Below are 26,287 nucleotides of genomic sequence, written 5' to 3'. Positions count from 1 at the left end.
GGGTTTAGGAAAGGCTTAGTGAAGTTCAGAACAGAAACCTTGGTTTAAGTAAACCACTTAAGAATCCTGTCCCAGTATTGCAGCGTTATTTGTCACAGTAAGGCTGTGAAATTGGAAACATTATTTTAATCCAACAGGGAGCTTAAAGGACTGTTTCTCCCAAATCCATACATAAGTTCTTCGGACTTCAACCCCCCAACCCCCCATTTCAGAACAGATGTTACTAAACAAAGTGATTGACCAACTAAAACATATTTTCACCTACTTCACTCTTCCTCCTCCCAGCCCCCAGAAATCACACAAACAACTTCAAGAACAAAATAGCTCCAGAAAACAGTGAGGGTTCCCTCTCCCGATTTCTGAGGCTGACAGAAGACTGAGCTCACTGGCAGAAAAGGGATAGAGCAGGACAGCACTACTGCTATGCCTGCGACTTTAAGATACAATGACCATGTTTATTCCCTCTGTAAACAGAATTACAACGCATTTTGCAATCTGGATCTCCTTAGCCTTGCCTTAGCTTGCAGCCAGGAGTGCCACGAGTTAAGACCTACAGACTTCGGCGCTTCTCCTGCCTGCCCGGTGTTCCGGTGGGAAGCACACCGTGGCTGGACGTGAGGCTGCGCACAGGACTAAGGCTGTCCTTCAGCCTCTCTTACCGTTATCTGTAAGGAAGATAAGATGAATAATTCAGCATCTCTGTGTTGGATGCAAGTCTAAGGACTCCTCCGACAGCGAGTCTTCAGAGGGTCGGCGTTGGACCCCCTCAAACTACTTTTAAAGATCTTGTCAGAGCTGTAAGCTCCCTGTGCCATAACCATGACCCTGGTCAACAGCTTGCAATTAACATGGGATTTGATCTGGAGTTTAACTTGGACATTTTCCTGATGGAAAAAAATTTAGAAAAACCTTAGGAAATATTTAGGTCATTCAGAAAGCATTTGGTAGAGTTTCCAGAGCAGTGTCTGGAGCTCAGCTAACAGATAACCTCTTTCTACACCAACTAAATCTGCTTCCAAAGTCCACATGCAAGACACTCCTGGTAAGAAGACAAAACATGCACAACGATATCTTTTCCTTACACACCCCCTACAGACCTACAGCACCATGTGAGATATTCCGTATCATCTAGGCAAAATAGATGGTAACATACAATAACTTGATACAATTTTCTTTATTAAAAATAATTTACAGCATCAGTAACACTTATGCACAATTGTCATCACTTGAACTTAAGATATCTATACAATACTTACTGAACTTAAAACTTACACGGTTCTCTTGGCTTTAAACAGCAGACATTGATTTGCAGTTGCTTAAATATGATTAATATACATAGTTTCATGTCCTTACACTTCGGTGTAAAACGTATAAACATCAACACTATCCCAAAGCTTTGTAGTTTGGGAGCGGGAGGGAGGGAGAAGGGGGTGCAAGGAGAGAAAACATTTAGAAAAATTGGAACAGATTTTTCCTCAAATCAAAACGAGATAAAGTCTAGGTTAAATACGTCTAACACACCAAGTCACTTCAAGAAGGTGCATATCCTCCTATGCTTTACAATACCATCGGGAGGTCTAACTGAAAATGGTTTTGTGGGTGATCACAGCATCCTCTGTGCCACACCCTGCTGCTGCCAAAGGCGGGTGTCACTCTCGCCCACCTAAAGCTCATAGGATTCTAGCAGCGTGCCCGAGGTTACACATTCCGCCATGGCCACTGGGTGCTGGAACTGGGCTTTAGCTGGTCACTGCTGCGTGAGGGAGCGGGGCCAGGCACACTACCACGGATATCCAGGCAAGCGCTACCCTTGGCAGCAGTTCACTACCACTGAGCAGCAGAGGCTGGGCCCCTGAGCAGCGCTGCTCCTCGCAGCACCCACCAGGCTTCAGGCGCACAGACTGTGAGGGTAGGAGTCAGCCTGCACTGCTCACAGCGACACCGCTGCCCCCGGCGTATGTAGGGCTGGGCCCACTGCAGCAGCAACAGCCGGAGCCTACAGCTGACCAACAGCTGTGCCTAAGCACAGCTCAAAAGCTGTCCTTCACTGATTGCAAGACAGAGGAGCACCACAGAACTAAAGGAGTTGCTACGGTAATGACACCCACCATGTCCCTCAGAAGAGATAACTTTACAACTTTAATAGCTTTATTGGTGACAGCTTGTGGGTATGTCACATCCCTTGAAATTGCACTTAACTTCACAAGGCTGGGTTACCTTGACATGGCTTGGATCACTGTCTCCTTCTGAAGCAATGACTGTGTTACTGCACCAGAGTGCGTAGGAGGCCGTGTTCGGTTCAAGTTTTAGCAGTTACACAAGTTTTGAATAGGCTTGTAGTTGTGTTTTTATCATCTGCACAAGGCGATGTTATGTGGCAGCGCTAAAGTATTTGCTCCTCAATAACAAACACGCAGTTTCTTGAACTAAATCGAGAGTATACCTTTGAGCTGGGAAAAAAAAATAGTTTTAGCATAGTGCAAGAAATAGGATCTGCTCAGTAACTCTGGATAAAATTAGTGAAAGCGTACCACCGAACAGAAACTCAGTCAGCATTCAGTTGGATACAACATTAAAAAAATGCATTAACTTATCACCCGTATCAGGGTAGGAGTCCCCAGAATGGTTTTCATCCCGACTAGACCACCACAGCAAGAGTAGTGAAATGTAAAACCAGATTATACAGAACCTCGAGCTTTAGGGAACTTCGCCCGATAAAAGAGAAAAGGTTTATCATTTATCAAGGTTATGTCAGTGAGGTCAAATTAATTTGGCAAAAAATTAATACACTGTAACAACAGAATTATGCTAGGTGGTTGGTGGTTTGTTTGGTTTTTAAAGGAATGTCAGAAACACTGAAGTTTTAGATGGTGGATCTCTTAATCTGCAAGTCAGCTAGCTCAGTGTCTGGTTATACATTGAAAGCACATGCAGTAAAGCTAATCTAGTCCTCTTGGAAGTTTTGATATTGAAGACAGTGGTTATCAAGAGCAAAAAATACTAGAGCAGAATCTAGCCTATAAGTTGTCGAGCTATTGCAGTTTTGTTCTCCAAAAGAAATTAATCTCTATGTAAACCGTAAGCATTACTATGAAGCTTTTGAAGATACAGGAGCACAGAAATAGCATCTTGAAGGGGAAGACCCACTTGCCCAGGTTAGAAGCTAGCAGTGCCCAGTCAGGCGGTAAAGCAAGCACCTCTGCCGAAACTGTGCATCTCCTGTTCGTATTCACTAGGGAACAGGGCTTTTACCGTCAGTGCGCTGACAAATTTATACAAGTTGCAATAGCATAAGAGCCAGATTTGTTCAGTGTTCTGGGATCTTCAGCAGAGGAATGCGGTGCTTGTTTGGAAGAGCTGTAAACTAAGAGCCCATGAGAAAGCACTAAGGCAGCGCGGCTACCTGGGTTACTAAGCATCAGACCCCAAGTATAACTTGTTAGACAAGGTCTCATTTAAAGCAGAGGAATTTAAACAGTCTTAACAAATGCTTTTAAAGACTTTTAATGGTTAAAATACTAAGGGGAGGTACTTTGTCTAATGATACCAGAGACAGTGCAGTGAGAACAGATGTCAGAAGTGACAAACTGTGTCCCTTGAAGTAGGTATGATAAACATCGAAGTACACTGCTGCTTGCCAAAAAGCCAGGGTGCTACACTTCACCTGCACAAACAAAATACCTGCGAGCATGTGTTTAAATGCAGAGATGTTTCCCATACTTCTAAGCACACACTGTTTCATAGCGTGAGCAGTTTTAAATCTGGATCCAGATGAAATGTTATCCCATAATAAAGGTAAGAAAAGTCATGGTCTGTGATACAGGATACCATGGACTGCTTTTTGCTCAGCCTGTAACCTAAGGAACAAGAAATCCAAAACTGAGTATCTGTTTTAAGCTCTGGATGAAAAGACACAAAAAAAAGTTTGGCCTTTAACATTCCATACCATTTGCTACCCTTAAACCAACAAACAGCAGTACACAGATTTACAGGTGCAAAAACTGAGTGGAAACAACTGCAGAAAACCTTCTCACGTAATAATCTTCAGCACAATCAGTTTCATATTTCGCATAGTTTATTTACAAAATAGTATGATAAAACATCCCCTCCATACTTACAGCTCTCCGCCACAATACACATGTTGATTTTAGCAATGTTTAATAGCACCATTAGAATATTATTTAAAAATCAGGAAGGATCTTGTTGCAGTTACAATGATTCACAATCTTTTACATCCATGGACGAAGTAACTTTGAGCACACTAGGACTGTTCGCAGTTCCACAGTACAGATTCCTGGGTTCACACAAGGCATTTTCAGAATTACCAGTTATGCAAGGTACCCACAGAGTCAGTAGCTACTATAAGAATCTTCGAGCCACAAAGTTCAGGCTTCCACCATATTTGTATAAAGTTATCTCCACATCGCTTTCAAACAAGGCAATCACGCTGAATACTTTTCCAGTGCTTGTCTTGAAAACAAAAGCAAAAAACAGACCAATTAAGAGTTTTGCTGTTATTTCCCCTTCCTTACTTCCAATTAACATTCTAACCCCAAGTTCTGTTAAGCTCAAGTGAATTCAACCTGCTTATCTGCCACTGCAGATCTGAGACGCTGCTGGGAACAGAACAAAGGCTTATTTTAGCGCACGGTTCAGGTCCAGCTGGGAGCATGCCACGTACTTAGTGGTAACAGAGGAAAAGCCGTTTCCCGAAGATGGCACAAAGGGTGTCATTACGGGCATACGGTTCCTTTACTCAGAATGGAAAGCTGAAGCCCTCTCAAACAGTCCCACCCTTGTCTTTACAAGGGCCAGAATGAGAGACTCTCAGTTCTACCTCAATACAGTGCCCATGAGGGGGAGAAAACGACACTCAAAAGAACCACCAAGAATTTCAGGTTGCATAAAAAGCCATGTAGAAAGAACATGTTTATACATAGTTTGGGAAGCTTCAATAGCCAGGACAGACTTCAGGCAAGTCTCTAAACTTACTTGCAAAGAGAAGTTCTTTTTTTTTTCCTGCTTTCAATCATCAGGATTAACTTTGCTTTCTGTGCTTTCAATCATCAGTACATTCAACAGAGAAACAAAAAAATATTGCAAAGATACCTTAATATCCAAAGTCACTCCGGGCGACAGCTCTGGAGGAAACAATATAGAAAATTGTTCTCTGCCAGTGAGACCCAAAGTACTTGGATTTTCCCCAGGAAGAAACTGAAGTGGAGCTATGCCAATTCCAATCAACTGACTTTTATGGACCTTCTCATAGCTTTCAGCTAGGACAGCTTTAACACCCTGCAAAAGTACAAGTGTCAGAGTGAAATGGAGAAGTCCGCTTCAAACACACACTGCGTCCAAAATGAAGAGTAAAGAGAGCGCTTTGCGTGAGTCCTCTAAGCAGGCTGGTAACATCTTTCGGCTTTACAGATAGATGAAAGCAAGTAAGCCAGAGCAGGCCCATACGGTATGAAAAGGGCTTTTCTAACAGTGACCATGCTGCAGTTGGCAGGCAGAACATCCCAGCCCGAATGTAGCTGCTGCTAGTACTCCACAGAAATAAACGGCTGACTGGGAGTGTATTCTGAACATGAGTGGAAATGAGTCTCCATTAGCTAGATCCTTAACATCTCATGGAGACCAGAGGCCAGCACTAGATACATGTCTGATTTATCTCCAAGTCTGGACTCTAAGATGGTAAGTTACATAATTAGGAAATTCAGATTTATCTTGATAAGCGATTCCCTTCCACGAAGATTCTAGACGTCTTTAAAACCAAAATGTGGTCTTATATTCAAGATTAGAAACAGTTTCTAAACATACTCATGCCCCAAACTTAACATGTGTTTTTAGGTATTTCCAGAAAAAATTAAACACCCCCCCAAACCAAAGAAACCAGCAGTACCAGTAAAAAAGGCCCTTTTGCAGCCCAGTCTCTTGAGCTACCCAGTCCATACTTCTTTCCTGCTAGAATAATTACAGGGATGCCTTCTTTCTGGTACAACTCTGCTGCTTCAAACACATCTAGCTGTGGAATAACAAAGTGAAATAGTTTGCATGAGTTCCAAATCCACGTCACAAATTCAAAGGAGCTATGCAAACAAATATATTTTTACCGTTTGTCCTGATGGGAAGTGAATTGTTTTAGGAGCTGGTTTTCCTATGAACTTATTCAGAAGCTTGATATTTGCAAAGGTACCTCTTGTCATCACAGCATCGTTACCTCTTCGAGCTCCATAAGAGTTGAACTCTCGAGGTGTAAGTCTAGAATAAAAAGAGTATTTAAAAGGGAATCAGTAATTTTAAAGATTATCTGGTTTAAAATGATAGTGTTTTTTTATAGTAATTACTGCAACACCTAAGTTATCAGTACAAGATGTAAAGAACTTAATTCAACAAATGTAATTATTATAAATCATGAAATTGTGGAATTATGTAGATCATTGGTAGGTTATTCACGAGGAAAGCTCCAATTTTCAACTAGTTGTCCATGACTTCATTCTCAAGTGCTATGAGCAGTATGGTACTTACAGAAGAATTACGGGGAGACTTTTCTAGGAAACAAGCCTGCTTACTAATCCTCTTACCTCTACCAGCATATTTACTAACAAGAGTTGTACCAAAATGGGGGCCTTTATCAAATGACCATCCTGGGATTAAAGGCCCATTAATTCTTTCCTTCTGGTAACACTACTCGGATTGAATGCAACAGTCAGAAACAGAAGTCCAAGCACAGGCCATTCTTTCGTGGTGCTTCAACGATACTGTAACAACAATACACCTTTGCAACACGACACAACCATACGATTTCCCAAATACTCCGCAGAGGTGTGACACCGAATAGCTCAGCACGATGTTGAGGTCTTTGTCTTGTCAGAACTTCAGCAGAGGTGAAAGGCACCTGCTACTGATGCAGAGATTAAGTCAGAGCAACAATCACATTCGTTTATATAACTGGGCTTCACTTCTTTAAACTACTTACGCTTCTGGAGATCCTGACCTGTTCTGTGCATTGACCTGACTGTTCTTGAGGCCGGTGACAGTACAGTGACTAACCTCACGTTAACAGAAGATCAGTCACCGGATTTGTGGGTTGGTAACCCAGTTTCACTTGGGCATGCATTTGGGAGCAGATGTTACTATAACAACAGCAGCAAGAACAAGTTCCTTAACAGCATGTCTCTGCCATTTGTTGTAACCTTAGACAGAGACTACAAGAAAGGTGATTACTGTGCTTGCGGGACAGGTGGCTACTTACAAACACCAGGAACAGTTGCTGTTTTGCTTGCCCGTGTAAAACCTCCGCGTCACACAGACGCATTTATAAAGGAAAGCCACCGTGTGGTTCAGCAAGCACGTGAAGCAGTGCTCTGACACCGTCAGAGCTGTGCGCTACGAGGAGTCCTTACCCTTTGTTGGTCAGATACCTAGCAGCAGCGCTACTCCTTGCAATGCTTCCAGCAGGGGATATGTGGTCTGTAGTTACAGAATCTCCCAAATAGAGCAAGACATGGGCATTTTCAATTGGTTGTGGTGAAACTGGTTCTTTGGCCTAAAAGGGAAGGGGGGAAACAACAACAACAAAAATAAGAAACACATTTTTCTTCCAAGATCCTTAGAGACATAAAACATACCTGCAACACATGAATACACACTCGTGTACAGACTGCACTCATTCCGGAGATACAAAGAGTATTTTAAAGACTGAGAAATATTAGGGATAACAAAATTTGTTACTTAAACATCAAAGCTTTACTGGAATAACTATTTCTTTACTTAAATGTAATGCATATAATCTGGTAGATAGATCCATGTACTTACAAGTTTATCGAAAAAGGAAGGACATCGGATATAAGTAGATTTTAAATCCCAGGGAAATAAAGTTGACTCAGGTGCTTCCAGTAAATTCCATCGCTTATTTCCTTTCTACAAAAGAAAATTAACCAAAAAGAACAGAAAAATTGGTTTATGATCTTTTTATGTTCTGAAACCAGAGTCTTACAGGTGATTTTAATTCCTATTACATACAAGTTTCCTCACTGGTTGTTACTTAAGAATCACTATTTAATACAAGTACCCATCTCCATTAAGTCTTCCTTTACAGTAATGGAAATAACCAACAAACCACTCATAGTCAACTGGAAGGTATTATAAAGCTAGAATGAAACACAATCTTTAAGTTATGTAGAACAAAAGATCATTCTTACCTCCATTTTTTCTTTCAATTCCTTAAACATGGATGATATCACACACTCTTCCTCCACTGCGTGAAGTTCTTTTCGGGTGGGCCAGATATCTTGCAAGTAAATACTTTCGCCATTAGAGCCAGTGCCTGAGGAAGATTTTAAACAGAAGAGTAATTGAAGAGTAACACATGGCACTTTATAACAGAATATAAATATCTATACATTCAGGTCTTCAGAGATGATACCAGATATGCAAAGAATTTCAACAGTTAACTGGATGCTTTGCTTTAGCTATGAGCAACACCAGACACGGCTGTTCTTTCTCTTCAAAGATACTGGGTTTGTATGCTGAAACACGTGAAGACCTGTTCTCCAAATGCACTAGATACAGAAATAGAAGAGGTAAGAAAACACTTACCCAAAGGCTCAGTTTCGAAGTCTATTCTAACGGTGCCTGCAATAGCATAAGCCACTACTAGCGGTGGAGAAGCAAGGTAGTTGGCGCGGACGCAGTCACAGAGGCGTCCTTCAAAGTTCTTTGTCCCAGACAATATTCCACAGGCAATTATATCACCCTGCAAGGCAGACCCATATAAATTTTTCCAGGACTTTGTGGTACTTCAACTTGTACTGTTTTCCGTCGACTAGGTCAGATGTCCTTTTAGCACTCCACTTCAAATATTTATCCTAACACTTTAATGTAAAGGTGTTTTGCTCTCTCTCACTACCCTTCCTCCATTTCACTCTTGTCCCCCGATGTATTCTCCAGTCACTTCAGTGAACTCCTCTCTTGCCTTTTATTTATCTTTTTTTCTGCTTCACAGGAGGAAAATGCTGCAGCTCTTTAGACACTGTTGGTTAAAACCACTCAAGCACATTGCTCTTTAATACTCTCCTCTTCATTTATGATACAAAATCTACATGTTGCATCCTCCGTAAGATTAGATCCTATGTATTTATCTTGCCATTTACATCTGTATGCCACAAATGCGATTTATTATGTTTATTTTACATAGCAATGAATTACCATGGCCTCCCTCTGTCATGCAGATGTGCAAAAACATCACGCCAAGTCCAAACCAACAACGAAGTATATTTTGCACAGGTTACTCTATTTCTTTATCACTTCACTGGGTGAGAACTGTAAACTGTATTCAACGAGCTTAGAGCTTTACCTGTTTTATTGCATTCCTGATGGCTTCTGGCAAGGGGGCAGTGTTTCCAACACAGGTTGAACACCCATAACCGACAACCTCAAACCTACATTGGAAAAAAAACCACAGTCAAGTAACATATTAAAAGATTACAGGCAATTTGTTAATAAAACAGCTTTTTCTTTTTTTAGAAATCATTAAGATCTTTTTTCCTCTTTGACAATTAGACTTTTTAGTAAATGAACAGCAGACACTACATCTCATTGATGCAAGAAGGAACAGAGATAACATCTCTCAAGATGTTATTAGTTCCATAAGTAGTGGCAAAGGAAAGGCAGTAACATTCCTCAGCAAGCACAGCCCGGCCCTGTTACAGAATTATGAATGTAAACTAACTGTTACCATTATGGTAACAGACACACTAAACAAAACACAGAAACACACTAAACAAACCACAACCGCAGCGAAATTAAGAAAAGACTAACTAATATAGTCTGTCCTGATAAATTTACACCCAGCTTCCACTTTTAAAATATGCAGACAAGTGCACCCTGTCCTGAAAGATTCACAATCAAGTAGATCACTACTGAAAAAAACAGAGCTCATGAGGCAGAGATCCACACATAGTAAATTGTAAGGTGGGAATAAAATGGAGCACAACAGCTTGAAACCAGAAGGTAGTTAAAATGACAATCTAGTAAGTTAAGAATTAGGCTAACCCCAGACGAAAAGCAACCATGTTCCCCAACCTGTATAAAACCCCTGTGTACTCTTTTCCTGCAGCGACAAACGCAGTAGAGTCACGACTTACCCAAGCTTACTGAGGTATGGTAACACTCCACTTGAACTGAGGTAATGTGTAACCATTCCACTGCCCGGCGACAAACTTGTTCTTATGTAGGGCTTAACCACAAGGCCAGCTTCGACAGCTTTTTTGGCCAGAAGCCCTAAACAACAAAACAAAAAACAAAACCCAAGAGACAGCTTATGCTTTGCATATTACTTAAAAGATTCCTTAATTAAATTAAGCACAAAAAACCCCCAGAGGACGAGTGGTCCTTCAGTTTATTATTAAAGGAACTACCTGCCTGAATAAAGATTCCTAACTCTTAACAATGCCATTCAGATCTTTGTTCCTATTTCTAGAACATAGGTGTGCCCATTTTCTTTCCTGGAAGAAAAATCTTTCCCATGTTCTAGCTGACAGTGCAAATCCACTGATTCCTCTTCTGGTACGGACCACACAGCCTGAAAGGGAAGCTTGCCTTCTCCACAGCGGCCCTCAACAGAAGAAAGCAAGGTCTGACAGAGGATTAGCTGTTCTGGGAAAACTGATGTGGCTTGTGAAGGTATAGCACGTGGTCCTTAACTAGTGACTAAAGAACAGGGCAACCTTTCAGCAGTACACATTTTCTTTCCAGACTCCGTGGCTAACTGTAGTTCAAGCTACCATCATCCAGGATGGAGTCAAAGCTAAATCCCACCTCCTGCATCAATCGTGTCGCTATGTGCATCCATCTGAAAAGAGCCCTAAAACTGGTTACCCATTGAAATGCTACCAAATGTAAGTATTTTGTCATTCCTATCATTAATACTGCTTTATGACACACATTTTAGGACACTATTATTGGAAAGGAACTTTCCTTATATAACCTCCAGAACATACTAGTTTAAGGCTAAATGTTTACAGTTTCAAACTTGTAGCTCAAATTACAACAGAGAACCTACAAAAGTGAAGGTAAAGGCTGTGTAAACATGGGAGCACCCTTAAAACCAAGTTACCTGTCACTAGCCACAACGTACCTGCAGCAAGCATGACGGATGGATTACAATTGTTGGTGCAGCTGATTACTGCAGCAATGACAATGCAGCCATGAGATAGCTTGTATTCATTTCCTTCATACTGAACAGGTACAATGTCATTCTGTTTCTCAGCTGCAACCTGAAACCCTTTAACACCAGACTAGATGACAAAAATAGATGTTAGCAGTTATTATAGTACAGAAAGTATGACATTACAGCGAGACCAAGTGAACCCTCATTTTAAAATACTCAGCTGTCCCATTAGGAACCCTTAAACAGACTGTGAGAGCAGCCCTCAGTTCATGCCTCTCTCCACGTATACAGCGGTCCCATCCTTCTCTCTCTAATTGCTTTAACTTTACAACAATTGTTAGCCAATTCCAATCAAAGCACGGTTGATCCCACACTCATTTCCTGCTATCCATGAAAGAACACGTCTAATTCTATACAATACTTGTTTCTGAATGAGAAGCATACCCGAGGTTAACTGGAAGAGGAGGATGGTTAACTAAAAGCAGACTAGCTCAACATTTCACACCCTCCAGCTCTGCAGCATTCAGCCATCCTCCAGAGGTTCCTTCCAACCTCACCCACTCTGGGATCCACCAGTGACAATTTCCCTCTCCAGCACAACTGATCGTTCTGTACTATACACCTCATCACTAGCGAAAAATGCTAAAACCTACAGAAAGAAGTTCTACAGAGTGTTCAAGTGTACATGTTTCTAACACTGCTGCCAGTCTTCAACTTGTACGATAAACACTAAAAAAAGAAGATGCATGCCTGTATTAGCTGCCTTCTTAGATATCTATGCATATTCCTAACCAAAAATACCACTTTCAGAGTAAAAATGTTCTCTCTGTGAAGTCAAGTTAAGCTGCAAGCAAAAGTCATTTGCTAAGTTCAGATCCCAGGACACTGATTAGCTATACATCTTGGAAGTCTTTCTGCATCCCCTTTAAGATAATGAGTTTTCTTACAGTAATTCTGTTTCAAAAATTAAGTAAAATACAGTTGTTTGGAAAACTCTGAAAATGAGAAAATGTTTCCCAAGCTTATGCCATTTATTAAAGTTAAGTTTTCCCTCTCTAGCCATCTAAACTGGGATAGTAAGGATTTTTGGAATTTCATGTTCCTGACAAACACACTTATGATTTAACAGCTCCTATCCTTGGGACACCTGTCAAGCAAAAGAATATAATTGGAAAAGCTGTTTATATAGTCATAAGGAGGGATTAGCAGGTATGCAAGGCATAAGTAACAAAATTTTTTCACATCCATTATTTGAAGAGTACATCAGTTGTACAAACCTTTTCATTTAAGCAAGCTTGGAAGTCACTTTTCATGTTATTAACAGCCACTCTGTCTTGAGACCTCTTGGGGCCACTGACATAGGGAATTACAGAACTCAGATTAACTTGCACTACCTAAAAAAAAGGAACAGAAGAAGTGTGCATTATCAATGCCAGCCCAACACAACTTCGAATATACTCTTGAGGCATCAGGATCTCCTGTTTAAATGTTCTGATACATTAAATCTCCGGGCTTCCGTTTTCAAGACCCCCCCTGCTGTAAGAGGTTTCAAATAATTTTAACATTATCCTTAACTTTTCTACCACCCATAAGACCTACCTCATCACTCAGGAGCGACAGGAATTCAGTGTCTGTTAGATAACATGAACATTATTGTCATTCCCTTCCCTCCTCAGCCTCCTCTGCACTTTGCAAACATACTCTGCTTCTCAAAGTTGTGCGTTAGTCAATATAAAGTGTATTAAAGCAGTGAAAATTACAGAGGGAGACAAAACTGTCACATCAGCAGTGGTTAGTTATGATGAGAAACAAATACACAGAAACTAATCATTTCAAGCATACCTGGGAATATTCAGGTTCTCTGGAAGAACTCTCATCATTTCTAAATAACTTCACAGCTTTAAGATATGCTTCCATGACCTCAAGCTTGGCCTTGTCAAAACCTTAGGAAGGTTATTTCAAACATGACAAAAGTCACATTAAAGAAATAAATAAAACAAAACACAAAATAAAATTCCTAGAAATTAAGACTGTTTTAAGCATATCGTACAAAGCACTTTTTTGTAAGGCACACCGCTTCCATACCCCAACCTCCAGGAGCTATTAAGGAATGACACACAAATTAAAACACTTTTTAGATTTTATTTTTAAATTAGCTTAACTTTCCTTCTTATATTAAGGAACAAAATAAGATGTTCCAACTCTAGCAGTTAAACTCTAAGCTTAGTTGATAGTCAGAGTTACTCTACTGTTAGAAAATGTTTCATTTGCTCTGCACTGACCAGAAAAAAACCTCATGTTCACTATTAAATTAAAAATGTTTGACTTTTAAATACAAGTGACGGATTTCAGTTTCAGAAAGGCTTACTAACATGGATGGGATTTTTCTGGTATGTCACCCTGCAGCTTTCTCTGTTTGCAGTGGCTTGATAACGAAATGACATCCTCCTAGCTTAGCTTAAAATGTCAGTGAAATAATACTCTTACAAGGAAAACAAAAATCTTTGTGACAAAACCAGCAATGTGTTGTGATGTGTTTTGCTTAGTAAGTTCCACTTTTAAGTAATCATTTTAGATTTTGATTTTGTGGAAATCTAAATCTAAGGTGATTAAGAGATTCATTTCTACTCAAGATTACTTATATTCCATACCCTTTTCAAAATAAAAGTGAGAATTCTCTTTTTTTTTTTTAAAGGTTTACCTATGCTTTCAAAACCAAGGACTCTGGATGTTGAAAAGCAACGTGATGTTAGTAAATAACAGACAAATGAACCAGACCCGACAAAACCTCTGGTGCCAGTCAGCTACCACATGCCAGCGCACACACAAACTACAGCCTCACTTGAGCACCCGGGATGTTTGGAGGCAAAACAGGCCACAAAAAACACATCTGTGCCAATGAGATGGGTAACTCATCCAGACCCAGAGGCCACGTACCAAGGCTCCATGAAACTAACCAACAGTAAGTATGTACAGAACAATTTTTGTAGGAGGAGTTACTCAGATGCGTGAGATTCTACAGGACAAAAGTTGTAATCAAGTATATCCCCTGGCAGGGCCTGTACTCTACAGCAGAATTTTACACATTAAATCCACATCACAGCTCTGCAGAAAAAACCTGCTGTTTAAGAACTATGGAGTTTTAAAGCAATATCTAAAAGAATCAGTATTTTAATTATTTCTTTACCTGTATGCTTTAAGTGCTTCAGTGTCACATTATCAACAGGGAAAAAGCTCAGAATAGCACCATATTCAGGACACATATTTGCTATTGTGGTTCGATCTGCTACAGACAGCTGGGAAACTCCACTCCCAAAAAACTCAACAAATTTTCCAGCGACATCAGCTTGCTTAAGATGCTGTTTAAAAGAACACACAACAACATTTGTAAGGTGAAGAGGTACAATGCAAGCAATGTTTATTGCAATTGCCAATTAACAAATCATGAATATTTAAACTGAAAAGCTGAAACCTTAAAGCCCACATTTGAAAAAAAAACCCAAAAAACCAACAAAAACCCAAGCCCCATTAACATCCTGGGTTCTAAAAATTCTACACCGGAAGTTGACGCACCTCCATCCACAACTGAGCTCTTCAGACTTGCTAGTCAAAGCACCAAGCCAGAGGAGGAACGTATTTTCAAAGTAATCACAGCGATTACACAGTAGTGAAGAATACTCTGATGCTCACTGTTTACCTACTGCAACAGAGACTGCCGGCCCACCCCAACAAAACGCTGTCTTCGGAAAACATACTCTTGAGTTACACCAGCTTACAGCCATAGATAGGCCTTGCGCCTTGCAAGAGTATTTTAGAACAAAAAGGGTATTCAGAAGAAGTCTGAGCTAGAGAAGAAATCTACATGCTGCCAGCAGAAGTGGAAAACAGGGCTGCTTCTCCCTGCACCCAAACTAAAAAATTGTTTAAAGAGTAGAAGTAAAAGAGGGCCTGTAAATAAACCACTTCAGAGAAAAACCCACACACTACTTCAGAGGACTATTAAACAGAAATGGTTAGAGATTATTTGTATCTTTCTGCACTGCCATGATTAAAAGTATTATATAAAGCATTTAATTCAGTTCTCAAACAGCACCTGTAGAACTTGCCATAAACTTTGCTTTGTTTACATGGCCATGGAACTCTTACCTTGGTAATGCTTATAACAATATCTATGGATGTAGCAAGAGGACTGGCTGTGCCTGTCAGTTCACACCCAACAACCTCCGGCAAAGTGAGAGTAACCGGCAGCCCCAGCATCACTGCTTCTGTTTCAATCCCCCCAACACCTGGAAGAGGAACAATAGGTTGCTTTTCAACAGTTTAAGTAACCAACACTAAATATGTTGAGGTCCTAAAACCTAATAAAACCCTTCCTATAAGGCTACAGCAAGAAATGTAGTTCTCTTAAATACTTGTACATGAAAAATAAAACCAAGCAACGCTACTGAAGTGAGGATTCATCACAGTCAGCCAGAAAATATTTTGTATCTACCATTAACTTTCCAAGAGAAAAGAAACCTTCACGCAAATTTTATACTGCACTTATAAAGAGCATTTATTTGAATATCAATTGGTTTTTGGCTATTTTCTAAACTACAAAACCCAGTTTCCTGACGGAGAGTATCATTAGTTCAGATTACTTCTAGACAAAAAACATTCTGAAGAATAAGTTCAAGACAGAGTTTGTTATGCCCAAGATAGAAATATCCAGTGGGAAGAAAGTGTTTCTCAGCAATGCTTTAGAAAGCTTTTCAAAGTGCTATCAAGTTCTTCTCGGTGTACTTACCCCAGCCCAAGATGCCCAAGCCATTTACCATGGTTGTATGAGAATCCGTGCCAACTACACTATCTGGATACAGGAAATCTTTAACTTCAAAAACAACTCTTGACAAATATTCCAAGTTAACTTGGTGTGCCATTCCAGTCTCAGGTGGAATTATGGAAATATTCTTGAAAACCTTTGAACTCCACTGTAATTTTTCCAAAATGAGAAAAAAAAGTTGCATTTTTTCAAAGTGATACTAAATTCTTAGAACGTAACTAGAAACCCAAAACTAATAAACAATAAACCAGTATTTGCTATTTACACAAGTGACTTTTGCTCACTTGTCAAACAGGTACATGATCCCCTTGGTTTCTAGATAATCATCCACAAAACCACTCATCTAGTTGTTGTGGAACGCTGAATCAGTAATTCATACCTACGTTTCAGAAGCAGGGCTGCATAAATCTCTTACCTTCCAGCTCATGCAACTGATTTCAAACACACCTAAGACTAGTGTTTAAACCACGAGGTTAAACACTGGTATTGATAGTAGAATTTAGTTTAGCTTTTACATTCCTGGAGTGAAGGTGCAGTTTAGAAAAGAATCTCATAACATGCAAGTGCAGGATGCTAGATTTAAAAAAGCTGACACGCAAACTTGTAACAAGATTCAACTCGGCAGTTTCCTTCTTTAATAATGTAAAAGCTAGTTTGCAACTTTCCGAAAGAAACTGCCTCGTCTACCTATATGAAAAGGTTCTCGGATCACTGCACTGGATTCCTAAAGCATGTTAAGTTAGTAAACTTTAGTAAGATTTGTCCCACCAGTATGGATAAACGAACCTTTTATCTAGAAGCTCACTGTGACCTAAGGCACCGAGCTCATTAAAAGGCATTAAAAAGACTAATGCTTTAGAAATACCTACTTCGTCCACTACCTTCACAATGACAAGAACCAAATCAAACAGTGTAAACTTTTTCAAGTCAGAATTACAAAAAAACCATCCTCCCTTTAAGGGACACCTAGATTTAGAACTTGCCCTGCCTAACAATTTTTAGATTCGAAGTCACAAATGATGTTATTAGCCAATTTTCTGTTCCCATATTGAATTCAGATTTGAGAGTCTGACACTTCCAGACCAGTACATTTAATTTATCATCTAAACCTGAAGACCGGTAGACTAATGGAGCAAGCCCTTAAAACAGTCAAAACACAACACAAAGCCCACAGGTACAAAGACATACCTTAAAAAATTGAAGCCTCTCTCTATTTCTGCCGAATTCCATCTCTTGATTTTTCAATACTGTCTCAGGCCTGAGAAGATATCAAGTTTACAAGCACTGTCATTATTTATTACAAATTAAAGAAGAACAAGTTGTTATTTTTGCTTCTTTGAAAGACTCATTTAAGCCTACAGTACAATTTGAAGTGGTTTATTAGATCAAAGATAATTTCTTCCTTGCAGCAAGCCTTCTGTAAACAGTGGAAAAATAACTCGTTTCATCTGTGCTGTGCTTGAGAACGTGTTTATTCTAAGTATAGTTTGCCTAAAGCATTTGATCTCAAAAATACTCATTTTCAGAGCTCTATTCCAAGCAGGTACACACAAGCGTTTTTTTCTCCCCATCAGTAGTCTTATAGGTTGTGCACCTCAAAATTCAACACTGCAAAGAACCATCACGAGTTCAAAAACCCCTGTGTTCTGTACCAGCCCTTTAGCAACTGAGTAGAGTATCAGGGCAATCGTAAGTATCCTCCATTTCTGTATTTTCTCCTCTAAGCCACAAGTTTTTCTTTGCGAGTATTCATCGGTGCAGTCTCATAAAACAAATCATCTTCTCTTAGTGTTAGTTACGAAGATACTGACTCATTATGAAGTAGTAATCCACAATTTAAGAGGAACAACCTCTGCTTTGAGAAAACGAACAAGAAAAGGAACACACTTGCTTTGTACCAGGAAGGAAGGAGTCCTCTGTTTTCTAGAGGTGTATTATTTCACATCATGACCCTTGCCTCTCTTCTCTGCAGTGTCAGAAGGTTGGCAGCTATACCACTGTGCTAGGCCCCAAGGGACAGTCATCATTCACACTGCAGCTTAGTAAATACCACTGCTGTTCTGCTGCCAGAAACATCAGTATTGCTGAAAACATCACTAATCCTGCATATCTGTAAAATTACCAAGACAATCAGCATCACATCACTGCGGGATACAGATTTGGTCAGCTTCTAAATTCTACACCTGTCTGGCAGAGGAAGATAGGGATCTGACCAGTCCATCAGACAAAAGAGGTGGCAGCTGAAAGAGGCGGGTGATTACATGTAATTGTCATAGATGGAGGAGCACGCAATGATCTGTTAGTAACATTGAAAATCTGGAAAAGGCAGATAAATGAGGGTCCCCTGGGCCATTACATACAGGCAGGATATTAATTGAATTTCAAGTCAATGACAGATGGACTGTGAGATTCCATAGAAGCTGGAGGATGATGTATAGGCCAGTTCTTAGTTCAAGAGCCAGAGATTTTTGAAACATTCTCACAGAAAAACTACAATTTACTCTTACAAATAAATCAATGCTTCGTTGATTTTTTGAGGTTTACTTTATACCATACAGAGTATTACTCCTATGCTTTGTTTTCCTTGTAAAGAAACAAGAGAAGTCTCAAAACTTAACAATCACAGCCACGAGTCACACAGTTGGCCATGTGCATTGTGTTCAGAAGGGCCCTTCCTGTAAAAAAAAAACACTGATTGTAGACTAATTCAAACCTGCTACTTTAGACCTTCTAATGCTGAACCTGTCTATGGCACATGTGAAGAATACAGAAGGATGTTTCAGAAAAAAAAAAAACCATCCCAGTAAAGAAACAAGAGAAGTCTCAAAACTTAACAATCACAGCCACGAGTCACACAGTTGGCCATGTGCATTGTGTTCAGAAGGGCCCTTCCTGTAAAAAAAAAACACTGATTGTAGACTAATTCAAACCTGCTACTTTAGACCTTCTAATGCTGAACCTGTCTATGGCACATGTGAAGAATACAGAAGGATGTTTCAGAAAAAAAAAAAACCATCCCATCTCTACACACTGTCACAGGCAGTGCATAACAACACAGAAGGGCACAAAAAATTAAAAAAGGAAGCTTTCATACTCGGGCACCGGCTGCAGATGAAAAGGACAGAGGATAGGCGTGTTCTCGATCTGTGCAGAAAACTGTCCTGAGTCGCGACTCGAATCTCCAGCACTACATGGCCCCTTGCAGCTAGTCTGACCCCTGCAAGGCAGCTTCCGAGGCTGTGCCTTAAGTGGAGAGAGCTTTGCCAGCAGCTTCTGTGAATCGCCACCTCCAGGATTTGGAGCATTCTGTATTGCACTGTAACATTAAATAGAAGAATAATGGAGACATTAGGAATTTTGCCTTTTTTTTCCCCCTGCTTTTTTGCAATCGCTTCAACAGATTATAAAATATTGTCTAAAAAAACAGTTACTTCATTACAACCCTGTTGCAAAGTACCACTGAATAAGCTTAGTTAAGTAACGCAGTGTAGTAATAAGTAAACACAACTAGGTTGTCTGAAAGGTTAGTACCAGATAAGCAACTCCTTCAATTTGTTCACAACAGACCAGAAATCTTTACAAACAACGTTGCAAAGGCTAAACCCAGGGTTTCAAACTTCAGAGGTGTGGGTAGAGCCTCATCCAAGCAGCGGACTTACTGACCATGTTTCTTTTGTTAAGACAGGGCTGTACATGGTCGTTAAATCCACAGAGGAATGATTACAGACAAAGCTTTCTCAAGGAAAGCAGCAGAAGAAAGCTTGTTGTGCAAACTGAATGGCTTCTTACATTTCAATATTTACCAAATCACGGATTCTTAATTAAAGCCACTGCTTTCTTCTGCTTCAGTAAGACAGAAAGATACTTCGTTACTGAATTGCAGGCTATTGCATGGCCTCAGAGGACACCTTGTCTACACCCCAGCTCAGTTCAGGAGCCTCTGATCAGCAGGAGGTGGGAACTGTACAGAAGCAGCACCAATCACCCTGCAGTGAAGGGTTTCTTATCACGGGCCAGCAGCTGCTGTGAAACTACAGAAGCCGAATATATCATTACAAAGCAGCACGCTGAGACCTCTTGCCAACACTTGTTCTTTCTGATAATTTTAGGCTACTCTAATTGTCACGGAATCAGCTGTACCTCCAGGCACCAGGGTGGACAGACCACAGAGTGGAAACAACACATATGTGACACAACAAACTCTTGCTCGTCACTCTTAATACAGACCACATTAAAATCCTGTACATATTTGTAAGATTTACAGAAATGCCTCATATACTCCATGTCCATTAGACCACAGGCTTTTTCCCCATTAACTTTTAAAACTCCCCAAAAGCTTGAGCAATTTACACAATTCTGCATGAGTTTGAAAGGCTCCATGATGGAGGGGCAAAAAAAAAAGTGAGTGGAACCGTGTTATTTACTGTTTATTTCAGCAAACACTGAATAAAACACGAGTTTTTGCTCTTCTGCAGTATTATGTTTCTAGCAAAAGGCAGCCCCAGGCTGTTTTCATCACATCACTGCCTGTCAGAAAAGGAAGACTATGCTGTTAGTTTTCCAGTCCTGATACTTTTCCAGACTCCCACGAGTACACTGCTCTCACTGCAAATACATGCAGCCTTTTTTAACCTGCTGTAAAATCCAGGACGATAAAACCCCCAAAAAATCAGTCACAAGCTATGGGCTGAAATTACCATCTTTCAATACATCCAGTAGGACTGCAAGCTGTTTCTCTGGAGCTGTGACAAAGCAGTCACGTTTAAAAATAACAAGTTTTGTTTAACAGTAAAAATAGGGCAAAGCAAAGTGACAAACTCCCTCTGCCTCATTCTCTTAAGATGTATTATTTTCTGAAGACCATGACAGATCCTGTTTTTCCAGCAATCTCTTGCCCAGAATGTGGGTTCTCAGCTTTATCCATAAACCCATCCCAACCGTTCTTTCTCTCCTTCAAAGAGTTTTATTTTATCTATTTTTATCCAGCTCACTTTCAAACGGATCCACCCATGACAAATGATTTGATGGGATAGTACCAAGCCCAGAGTAAATCCACACTTCCGTACCAGACAAAAATGTGAGGTTCATCAAAGCAAAATGAGATACATTACCATTTACTGAAATCAATCTGCAGAGAATGGTCAACAGTGAGATCAGTTGGGCAGGCAGGATTGACTTTCACAGGATCTCCTCCAGCATTTCTCACAGCTTCCCTCATGGCAGCAAAATCCACCATTGCTGGAATTCCACTTCAGACAGAAAAACAAAGTAGTGTAATAACAGGGGACATTTACTCACTAAAATATACAAGCTTCTTTTTAAGTCTGAGCTACCTAAGTTCTATTTCAGGTAATAAACCCCTACTATTCTGTTCTCTAAATTTTAAAGAACTTGAATCATTTTTAACAGTTAATGGAGTTGGTACTCACTCACAACAAGCAACAGCATGTTTAAATACAACACACCGAACAAGAACATAGGAGCATCTGAGAATGGCATTTCTCTTTGTATTGCTGTGCTTCTGAAGCACGATGGTACTTTACAAAACAACTCATTTTTCGATATTTATTACCTTTACGATAGAACCTTGCTATGCGAACAATGCCCATGCTATACTTGTTAACACCCGAGTATGGACTGCGACTCTTCTTACAGAGCCAGCCATTTCTGAAGCTCACAGCATTCTACAAAAATATTCTTGTTGCTATTACAGAGAGAAGCATACCTAAGCACGAAAGGGAGAGGGGGACAATGTTTATATAACACAGTACTACACAGGTCTTCCTGACTGCTTGCTAAGCAGAAGTTACCTCATTTTCATTATTAATATCACAATTCCTTTTTAAATTATCTCACTTAACATACAGTTAGTCTGCAAAACATCTTAAACTTCCTATTTGTGGACTGCTGAAGGACTGCCCTTTTCTGAGCATGCCATACCCAAATCAAAGTTAACAGCCTATGCCTCTTCTTTTTAAATACAAGTATTATTGATGGATTCAGTTGGATTACACATACGTGTGGAGTAAGCAATATTTAACCTTCAGCAATCTCAAGCAAGAATTCTGTGTATTTCAATGAACTGTCAGCCATCTGGCTACAGCCAAAACGTCAGCCCTTCCATTTGCGTTTTGGCTCTTATCCCGTGATAGGATAGGCCAACAGCTTCAGCCTCGCCAACCTGCGATGAAACCAGGGTACTGTTCATGAGGAATCCCCTGGAGAGCATCAGTGGTGCACAGGTTTCTGCTGCTTTCTAGAAGCAGCTTTCAGTATCGATGGGCTAGGTGCTTCCGATTCTCAAGGCAAAGAATCGCACCTATACCTCAAGTGAGTTTACACAGATTATTTCAGCGGTTTTGGCACACACAAACTTACGTAAAGTCTTGAAGAACAACTCTGGCAGGACAGAAGGGCACTTCAACATTATTCTGTTTCGTTTTCCAGTCCAAGATGTTCATAGCATCTGTTTCTTTCACCAAGAAGCCATCACAGTTACGGATACTGGATTCAAACAACACTCGTATGGAGTAAGGCAGAGTATCTAGAGTAAAGCAAAGGAACTGACTTCAGCAGTGCAACACTTTCAGCTTAGGTAGATTTTTTTAAAAATTACAACCTCACATTTCTAAAGAACTCCACTTTGCTAGAGACTGGAAGCATGAGAGCTGCAGGCTCCTGCTTTTTCAGCTGCCTTTTGGTTTGATCTTCGTTACACGATACACAACTCACTGCTCTGTAACGTGGATGTTGCAGAAGATGAGTTACCATATGGGATTTTACTGGAAGACAGTGGTGGCTTGACTGCACTGTGGTGCGGCAGTGACACTTAAGAAGGTATGCTATGCTGGCAGGAGAGAGATGCAAGGAATCTAGAGCTGGGATTGCTGATCACAGTGGGTGAAAAGCAAAAATTAGAACATTCAAAAACATATTTTAACTGTACATGTCACCATTTTATTCCTTGAGATATCAAGCCAAGAGCATCCAAAGTCAGAGTATTTTTTTTAATAAAGAGACATGAAGACCAGAAACGATTGTGCCACATGTCCTAAAATGAAATACATTTCAAAAAACACAAAGAAGAATGACAGTTCACCAAATATAACTTCAGTTAAGTTTGGCACTGATCTGGATTAATGTATTGACTAGAAACAGCTTTCTGGTACCAAAAAAATTACGGAACTGAAAATGAGAATGAAAAAAGTGGGAGGAGAAAAAAGCAGATGTCACTATTCACTGCAAAGAAAACAAACAAAAAGCAAAATTCATTCATGCTTCTCCCCAAGTCCCATTATTTTCCACACCATTCAAGCAGGCAAAAGACTTTGAGACCAGTGAGAAATATAAAAAAAGTTAAAAGAAGATGGTAAAGCAATTAAAATTAGGGTCAGGCTTTAACAAAAAAAGTTAGATTTGGTGATTTCAACCTAATCCAGAGGTTTGTCCACCAAGTATTAATACAGGGTTTGCTGACTCCAGTATCATTGTGTGCCCTTCTTGGATAGTACAATCAGACATTGTTGTCTAATCAGACAAGTCACTCAAAGTAGTGTAAGAAAGTCACCAAAACCATGTCTGATCAGCTGTAAAGCCAGCACTCACTTCATTTACAAGCCAAGCTACCAGGAGAAAACTGTTTTGCTATTTCTTGGTTTACAAGTAATACGCAGGACATCCTTACGGTGATAAATCCAACTGGCCCATGGGCCCAGCTACTGAGATCCGCCTCCTTATCTTCATGGGGCATTAGCAAGCACACCTGCAATGCGGTGTGTAGTGCTGGGCCTCCCAAGACACAGGAGATCTCAAGAAATGAGATCACGCCCAGAGATAGGCCTTCTAAGATGGTTATGGAGCTGCTGTACCTGACACACAGGAGCAGTTTGAGACCTAGGTTCGCTCATCCTGAGAAAAGAAAGCTGTGAGAGCTAACCGTAGTCATCCACAACCTAACAGGAACTGGGAAGGAGAGGCCTGATTTCAGAGGTGCACAGCGAAAGGACAAAAAAGTCCCAAGATGGAGAAGGGACACTGTGACTGGACACAAGGTGTCCAAGTAGTCCACCAGGAAGGTGGTTATGCACAGGATCAAAAGAAACGGCGGAACGACCATGCTCACAGATCTGCAGGGCTCACTCGAGGCTCTCCAAGTTAGCTGTAGTCCCAGCAAGATGCTAGACAAGCTCTTCGGATCCCACTCAGCCTTAAATCATTCTAAGCTCCTTCTAGCTACCATTTTCTCCATAACTGAATACTATTCTAAACATGAGAAGATCAGATTCTCCCTAGCAAACAGGCAAATAAATTGTGTACTAATCTGATTCATTTAAACAGGTACTTATTGTCAGATTATAGTCAAAAGCACCAAGGCAGAGGGCAAACAGGTAAAAGCCAACATTTATGTTCTAGCAACAAAGCAATGAGCAATTCCAGATGCTGATTTGCTCCCAGTGCCGTCCCACGCTGCGCTTCCATTTTATAGAGTCACTTGCTCACACGTGGTCAATATGAGGCTTCCAACTTCTGCACAGAAGTTTCTATTGCAAGACAAACACACCTGTAGTCTAGTCTACTTTGACTCCTTCTCCCACTCTCTTCAGGAGTATCTGCTGCTGCTCCAAGCTTTACGGAACACTTCTGCAGAAATAGTATCGTGTTTGTGTTTCACTCCTGTCACAAGGCTTTTCAGAAAACTGCTGCAGAACTGACTGCTTTTGTTACTACCACACTACTGCTGCTTCCTGGGCAAACCTGCAGAGAGAAGCATTCCACCTCCTTCTCACAGGCTTAGAACAGCGAAGTTTATCTTTCAGATAAGTAGGAGAAATTTGCAAGAGCACAGAGCTGTTGCACAAAAGCTTCAGCAGCCACTGTGCACCAGCTCCTCTCTCTCTTCCCTTCAAACAACAGGGAAGGCACTGCTGCTGTAAATACAGGTTTAAAGGGAAATAGCCACCGAAAATTATTCAGTTAAGAAACATATCCCAAATCCTGTGAGGATCGGAGAGTAATTCAGACCTTACAAAACTGAAAACCCCCCGAACCTTCCTAAATACCTTTAATACGTCCCTCAGGTAAGTATTTTAGGGGGTTAAGATGAAAGCAAAGGAAGAGAATAATGCAAGTGTGTTTTGATTGTCTGTAAGAGTAAAGCCTATTCTAGCTGATCATCAGCTTTCTTCACCCGCACCCTTCTCCCTCCTCCATCACACAGGCACATACTTTTTTTTTTTTTTAAAAGGCACCCTGATATGGAGATCTAGTAAAAGTCTTTTTGGCACATACCACTTAGTGTGACATTACGTACTAACGAGATGCCAAGATGAAGCAATTGTATGAACACCGCAAAACCTTATCATCCTGCAGCAACTGCAGCAGAAGCTACGTTCTAGTAAGTTACCCGCTCTCTGAAGTTCCTGGTAAGGTGAAACTAGAACATCAAGAAGTAGTACAAAGTTATAGCAAAAACTGTATTTATTTCTGAATTAAATACTTTGGAGTTCTCTGTGGCTTCATTTTTTCCAAAACAGAAATTATTCTGGTTTGGAGCATTGCTGAAAACTTCAGTAAGGGAGGACCTCTACTGAAAAAAACTACCTAAAGCATTACCCCAAATTCATTACCAAATTCATGAAGCAGTAGCAGATCAGAAAATGGTAAGATTTCAAATACACAATAATCCAAATATCCATGGTTTCAGCTCCTTACATTGTACAGCACTAAGTGGTGCAGGCTCACTGTTGGTACCATCCCAGTTACAAACAACTGTAAAGTGTCATTACCATACTTGGCGCCTCCAAGCTTTGAGACATTGTAGAACTTCTTCTGTGGATAGTTTCCTAATGCTTCAATTACGGGCTGGTAAGGGCTTCCTGGGGGGAAAAAAACCCAAACAAACAAAGTTATAGCCATAAAAGAATGCACGGACTGAGCACTGATAGGGGACTCATAAGAACAGCTCTTTATTGCTGAAATTAATTTATTTCAGAAATTAATGCTCCTCTAGGACTGTAGGTAAATCAGAAGACGGAAAGGTTTCTAAATGGAGACACCTAAAGATATAGATGTATATCTAAGAATTTTGAAACTATCTGTAATACCAGGTATATACAGGTCACGCAAGCAGATGCGTAGTCACATGCCTGAATACGTGTGACCTTTACTGTCTCCAGTTTACCATCTACAGAAAATAAATGCACCTCACCGACCCAGATGAGAGATACAGGTTCTAATATAGCAGAAAACATAAAGCATTAAGTGCCAGGCTAATGACAAGCAAACAAGAGACA

General features: G+C 40.3%; 1 protein-coding gene across 1 annotated transcript; it reads right to left on the bottom strand.

Annotated features, from left to right (window-relative positions):
- Positions 1 to 4,057: 4,057 nt before the first annotated feature.
- On the bottom strand, positions 4,058 to 25,870 carry IREB2 (iron-responsive element binding protein 2; the record flags this gene model as incomplete). Its single annotated transcript, XM_010132724.1, has 21 exons — positions 4,058 to 4,470; positions 5,110 to 5,295; positions 5,903 to 6,025; positions 6,114 to 6,261; positions 7,407 to 7,549; positions 7,819 to 7,923; positions 8,205 to 8,329; positions 8,602 to 8,758; positions 9,359 to 9,443; positions 10,149 to 10,284; positions 11,141 to 11,300; positions 12,451 to 12,567; positions 13,016 to 13,116; positions 14,361 to 14,532; positions 15,320 to 15,459; positions 15,960 to 16,143; positions 17,184 to 17,253; positions 19,090 to 19,311; positions 21,107 to 21,244; positions 22,374 to 22,539; positions 25,781 to 25,870. Coding segments are annotated over 21 exons (2,879 nt in total), but the record flags the coding sequence as incomplete, so codon positions are not given.
- Between the last annotated feature and the right edge of the window lie 417 nt (positions 25,871 to 26,287).

This window comes from Buceros rhinoceros, unplaced genomic scaffold, assembly GCF_000710305.1.
Source record: "Buceros rhinoceros silvestris isolate BGI_N320 unplaced genomic scaffold, ASM71030v1 scaffold45473, whole genome shotgun sequence".
NCBI classification, from domain to species: Eukaryota; Metazoa; Chordata; class Aves; order Bucerotiformes; family Bucerotidae; genus Buceros; species Buceros rhinoceros.
The sequence above is the reverse complement of the archived record's forward strand: the minus strand, read 5'-3'. Positions and strand labels throughout refer to the sequence as shown.